The 6,000-nt window shown below is 40.5% G+C and overlaps 1 protein-coding gene across 1 annotated transcript in view; it reads left to right on the top strand.

Moving 5' to 3' along the window:
* PTH2R (parathyroid hormone 2 receptor) overlaps nt 1-3,703 on the top strand; it is a 138,465-nt gene extending 134,762 nt beyond the window's left edge. Inside the window, exons 13-14 of the mRNA XM_062196966.1 lie at nt 873-914; nt 3,308-3,703. Coding sequence (XP_062052950.1) covers nt 873-914; nt 3,308-3,703 — 438 coding nt within the window. The remainder of the gene's footprint in view (nt 1-872; nt 915-3,307) is intronic.
* The last annotated feature ends 2,297 nt before the right edge of the window (nt 3,704-6,000 follow it).

Consider the following 6,000-nt stretch of genomic DNA (forward strand, 5'->3'; position numbering starts at 1 on the left):
CAAGCCTTTGTTGTCTTGTCTCAGAGGCTCACCTTTGTCATCTCCATTGCTCGAAATGCTTCCCCCCAATAGTTACATATCTGACTTCTTGTCCTCGTCATTCTAACACTCTAAGCAGCTTAGGGGTCTTCACTGAGGTCTTCCTCTATCATATCCACTCCATTGTTCTCTTTAACATCACTTATTTTATCTTCGTAGTCTTATTGTCTTATATTTTTTCTCATATGGTTGTTTGTATTTCATCTATGTCTCTTATTCCAGAACAGGGATTGTCACACCCAGCAGCTCCCAGCATACCCTATAAATTCAATAGATATTTTTGAGTGAATGTTGTTTCTTTGGGGCTGGCGCTGTGGCATTCCAGGAAAAGCATCTGCCTGCTGTGCTGGTATCCAATATGGATACTGATTTGAGTCCCTGCTGCTCCATTTCCAGTCCAGTCCCCTATTGATGCACCTGGGAAAGCAGCAGAAGATGGGCCAAATGCTTGGGCCCCTGCATCCACATGGGAAACTCAGATGAAACTCCTGGCTTCAGCCTGCCCAGCTACAGTTGTTTTGGCCATTTGGAGATTGAACCAGTGGATGGAAGATCTCTTTATCCTTATCACTCTATATCTGTGCCTTAAAAAAGTTGATTCTTTGTGTCTTTACCATATACTATTCTATGTCCATATTTTCCAACATTCACAGCTTATCTATAAGTATTTTTCAACAAGTAGAGAAGTAGAGGATGAAACATATGTGATCATTGAGTGCTAATATAATTGAAACTAATATAATAGAAATAGCTTTTCAGTGATATGTTTTGATACTCTAGTGCAGCAAACTTCATGAATTGCAAGTGGGATAACATTCTTTTTGGTTTTGCAGGGCTTCTTTGTGTCTATCATCTACTGCTACTGCAATGGAGAGGTAGGTCTGCCTGAAGGAACCCTGGACTCCCCACAGGTCTAGCTTGAAGTAAGCTGTGGTTTAGTCTGTTTTGTGCCACTATAACAGAATAACTGAAATTGGGTAATTTAACAAGAGAAGACATTTATTTATTTATTACAGTTTTGGAGGCTTGAGAGTCCAAAGTTGAGGGTTCCACATCTTGTGAGGTTACATCATCCCATGGTAGAAGACAAGAGGGTAAAGGAGAATTTGTGCGAGAGAAAGGAAAACATCAAGAGATTAAATTTGCAACCTCAAGCTTCTTTTAGTTGGCATTAATCCATTCATGAGAGTGGATTTCTCATGACTTAAACATCTCCCATTAGGACCCACCTCTCAAAAGGTTGCATTGCATTTTGGGATTAATTTTCCAACATGTGGACATTGAGGGCATGTTCAAACCATAGCAGCTGTAAATGACCATCACAATGTGACCTGAATCTCTAGAAGGTTTCCAGAAGTTACAAGACAGAATGGAAGGGGAGAAGGAAGATATTTTAATCATAAATTATCTTGAGAAAGCAAGAATTAGTATAGTTTCTCATCCAGTACTTTTAAATATTGGTTGTAAAACCTGATGTTAAAAAAAACCAATTGGTTGAAATATAAATAAAAAATTGTATGGACAGTGAACTTTATATTTCAGTTACTACTGAAACTTTTATTCTGTTTCAATTTCTATAAGGAATCAAATATAAGTTGTCCTGCACCAAACCCATTGAAATATTTTCATATTTTTTGAATGATGATATGATGATGAGGTAGCATCAGTTCATTTAGGAGTTGGCTAGAGAGAAGTAACCTCATTGTATTATTCATATGATGTTGCAGCCTTTAGCATGTCTTACTGTTGGATGAGTTGCCCTATATCTTTCAAATTTTAAACTTTCTGTAAATCCCTGAAGTGCAAGGACACTTGTTACTGTCATAACCAGCTGATGCTTCTGACCACATTTAGGGTTTGGCTATGTTGGCATTGTCCAGGCCGTGTAGAAACAGCTTAAATTAAGCAGTAACTCATTAATTCCCTAATTTACTTTTGTATTTATTTTGTCTTATGTTGTAGGAGGGGTTAGTAGGTCAGGTGCTTATTTTTTGCCAAGATGAACAAATAGACGTTAGATGCTTCAGGTGATACCAGCTTTCCTGGTTTCCTCATCTCCCATTGAACTTTCCAGTAAGGCTCTTCTAGAAAGTGGCAACAGTAGTAGAATTAAATCTTCAGTAGCAAGAATGGAAGCAAGAGCCCCACCTTAAGACTGCCTACTTTCTATCTACAAAATAATTCCAACTCATGCACTATGCCTGTTTTTCCATCTAGATCCTTCTTTCCTCATTTTTCCTTTTTATTTATGGCTACACAAACTGAGAACATGCTTCATGTTGAGTACTTAACAGGCCCTCTTCATCCTCAGCTGTTGTCAAAGATGCTACATATTAAAATAGTGATAACAAAGTGTTTTCAGTAATACTTGACAGTGGGGGAAAGAGCTGAGGCCCATTTTCATTGGGCCATTCATGATTTGGTCATTTTAAAGGGAGAGTGATGGAGAGGGATCTTGAGGGCTTAGTAGAGTCAGAGCAGTGAAATAGTACACAGACTTGTTCAGTGTAAATGTGATTAGGAAGCTGTGTCTGCTAGTTGACAGTTATCTCAGTTAAGGTCCTACCCTTCCATGAGATTGGGAGACAGAAGTCTTGTCTTTCTCGATGATTACATTTAGAAAGAGTGGTTTTCAGACCCTTGAGAGAGAAGCTTCTGAGCTGCAATGACTACACGCACATGTATACAACTGTGACCCCTTTTAATAAATGCTCTAAGAAAGGGATGTCAGGGGTCCCTTGCTAGGTGTGCGTTGGTCATTTCAAATGGTGAAATGTCTTGGCAGCATTGAACTTTCTTAGGCACCTTGTGGGGAGCAGAGATCATCTCAGGGGTGTGGCCCTACACTGCTGGATGCCATGCTGGAATTTGGCTGGTCTTGCAGTGCAGGGGTGTGGTGGGGTTGTCAGGTGCAGAGTTTTGAGTTTTCAATGGCACTATTTATTGTTGCTCCTCCAATATGTAATCCTGTTTTTTTTCCCCTTCTCCCATAAATCATATATATGTATATTTGAGTAATTTCTACTTCTGCTTAAATACTTGAACCTTGGAAAAGTCTTTTTACCTCTCAGTTTGCTCATCTCCAAAAATAACAACTATCTTGAAGTTTGATTGAGGGTGAGAGGGAAAATGTAGTTGAAAAGTCCCCAGCACTTAGAAAAGCATCCTCAATGACTATTACTGTCATTGAACACAAGACAGACGCCCTTGTCACAAGGTTGCAGAGTCTCCATTATGTCAGAGGCACAACATGTTTCCTGTGGTTTAGGTTCAAGCTGAGGTGAAGAAGCTGTGGAGTCGGTGGAATGTGTCCCTCGACTGGAAAAGGATGCCGCCCTGTGGCAGTCACAGATACGGCTCAGTCCTCACTACTGTGACTCACAGCATGAGCAGCCAGTCTCAGATGGCAGCCAGCACTCACATGGTGTTCATCGCCGGCAAAACGACCAAGCCTGCCCCCAGACAGCCTGACAGCCACGTGACTTTGCCTGGCTATGTCTGGAGTAACTCTGAGCAAGACTGCCTGCCACACTCAGTCCAAGAAGAGACCAAGGAAGGTAATGGGAACCAGGGATTGAATATCCCAGTAGATGCATCTTCCAGGGCACTGGAAGTTAATGCAGACGCGGACGGATGCAAAAGAGTGACTGAGGATGTTCTGTGAGTCATCATTTGTGGCTTTGATGGCTGGTGGATCCGGGTGTGTGAAGGTTGACTGGCACTCATCTGCTTGAGCCTGATGACTGCAAATCCAGAGTGAAGATGTTCGTTGACATAAGTTTTCAGGTTCCACTAATTTACTCTTAATAGATACTAACAAAATGAAAGAAGTGTTAGTGAAGTGGTTTCTTATGTTTTTTGGCAGCAATTTATTTTCCAAATTGAGGTGTAATATTTGATTTGTGATCAGTTTTTCTGTTACTTTTGGATAGAAAACATATCTATTGGGTAGAAAAAGTTTCTGTTGCTTGGCTGTAGCTTTCTCTCATGATTACCACCCTGAATATGTTAGAATTTGGTATGTGTAATTTTCCTTTTAAGAATTCAGCACTCTGTTTTTCTCTTTCCCACTTTAATGTACTATTGTTGCATTCATTTTACTTGTGCATAAAGGCATTTAGGAACTGAAAAATGTATGTTGAAAGATTAAAGATCTAAGAACAAATACACACTGGAAAGTTAGTTGGCTGGACATTGTTAAAATAATAAATCTGTGACAATTAATGTCGATTCTTTCTAGGAACAAGGAAAATTGTCAAGAAGAACATTTCACTTATCTATCCTTTATGAATGCTCCCTTATGACAGGCCAATCCCTAGGTATCCAGAACTACCTCTTGGTAAATGGTGAATGTCAAAATGTTTTCTTTCAGTGAGCTTGTGTCCACAAACTGAATTTGTTTGTAATTGTTAAAATTGATAGTAAATCACACGGCATCTATATTTTTCTTCCCTCTTCTGTTTTTTGTTCTGTTACAAATGGCAGGGGAATAAATTAAAAGTTTGTTTAAAAGTTCAATTTGGGGGGCTGGTGCTATGGTATAGTTGTTTAAGCCTCCATCTGTGGCACCAATATCTGATATGGGCACCAGTTTGAGTCCCGGTTGCTCCACTTCCAATCCAGCTCCCTGATGATGGCCTGGGAAAGCAGTGGAAGATGGCCCAACATGGGAGACCCTGTACCTATATGGGAGACCCAGAATGAGCTCCTGGCTCTGTATTTGAATTTGTTTCCAACTGCTGCGGCCATCTGGGGAGTGAACCAGCAGATGGAAGACACCTCTCTATCTTTCTCCCTCTCTCTGTCTGTAACACTACCTCTCAAATAAATAAATGAATTTAAAAAAATTAAAAAAATACAATTTGGGTAAGTTTTCTAAAGTTTCCTTTTCAATGTACCACATTATTTTGAGAACAATCAAATTTCCCTCTGTGTTCCTAAGTTTGTACTTATGAGATGCATGAAGTTTGTGTAACTTAAATGAAAGGTTTCTAGGTTTAAAATAAAAGGGAAGAGAGAGAGACAGAAAGAAAGAAATTTCATCCACTAGTTCACTCCCTGGGTGCCTGCAGTGGTCAGGGCTGTGCCAGGCCAAAGAAAGGGGCCAGGAACCTATTTTGATCTCCCATGTGGGGCCGAGGTACTTGGACTATCTTCTACTGCTTTCCCAGGTGCATTATGTGGGAGCTGGATAGGAAGTGGAGCCGTCAGGACTTGAATCGGTGCCCATATGAGATGGCGGCACTGCAGACAGTGGCCTGACTCACTGTGCCACAGTGCAGGCCCAAACCCAAAAACTCTGAATGAGTCTTTAGAAACGTCCCAAGTATCCAAATTCTACTCAGAATTTATATATTTCATGACCGTAAATTTTCACTTTTCAGTATATAGTGAGCCAACATTGCCTAGGCCTGAAAAGTGGGGGGTGAATTACTTATAGGTTGGCAATTATATTTTTAGAGTGGGTGCAGGGCCCAAGCACTTGGGCCATCCTCCACTGCCCTCCAGAGCCACAGCAGAGAGCTGGACTGGAAGAGGAGCAACTGGGACAGAATCTGGAACCTCAAACGGGACTAGAACCTGGGGTGCTGGCGCCACAGGCAGAGGATTAGCTAAGTGAGCCACAGCGCTGACCCTACAATGCTTTTAAAAACTAAAATAAATGGATCTATAAATATCAACAATTCACATAAAGTTAATATTCTTTAGAACAGTGGCACATAATGTTTCATCAAAAGTCCTTGCAATAGCTGAGTGGAGCTAATCAACATTGTATTCATTGTCGAAACTGATAAAGAGCCAGGTAATGATACAGGTAGAAGCTCCAAGACTTCATCACTTGTCACGACTGCTGTATCTGTTTAGTCAAAAGAAAATCATGGAATCAATCAATATCTTAAGCAGGTGGTTATACCAGGACCTAATTTACAGGAGTTAGTGCATAATCATGTTTTAAAGTGG

The sequence above is a fragment of the Lepus europaeus genome, chromosome 1, assembly GCF_033115175.1.
Source record: "Lepus europaeus isolate LE1 chromosome 1, mLepTim1.pri, whole genome shotgun sequence".
Taxonomy (NCBI): domain Eukaryota; kingdom Metazoa; phylum Chordata; class Mammalia; order Lagomorpha; family Leporidae; genus Lepus; species Lepus europaeus.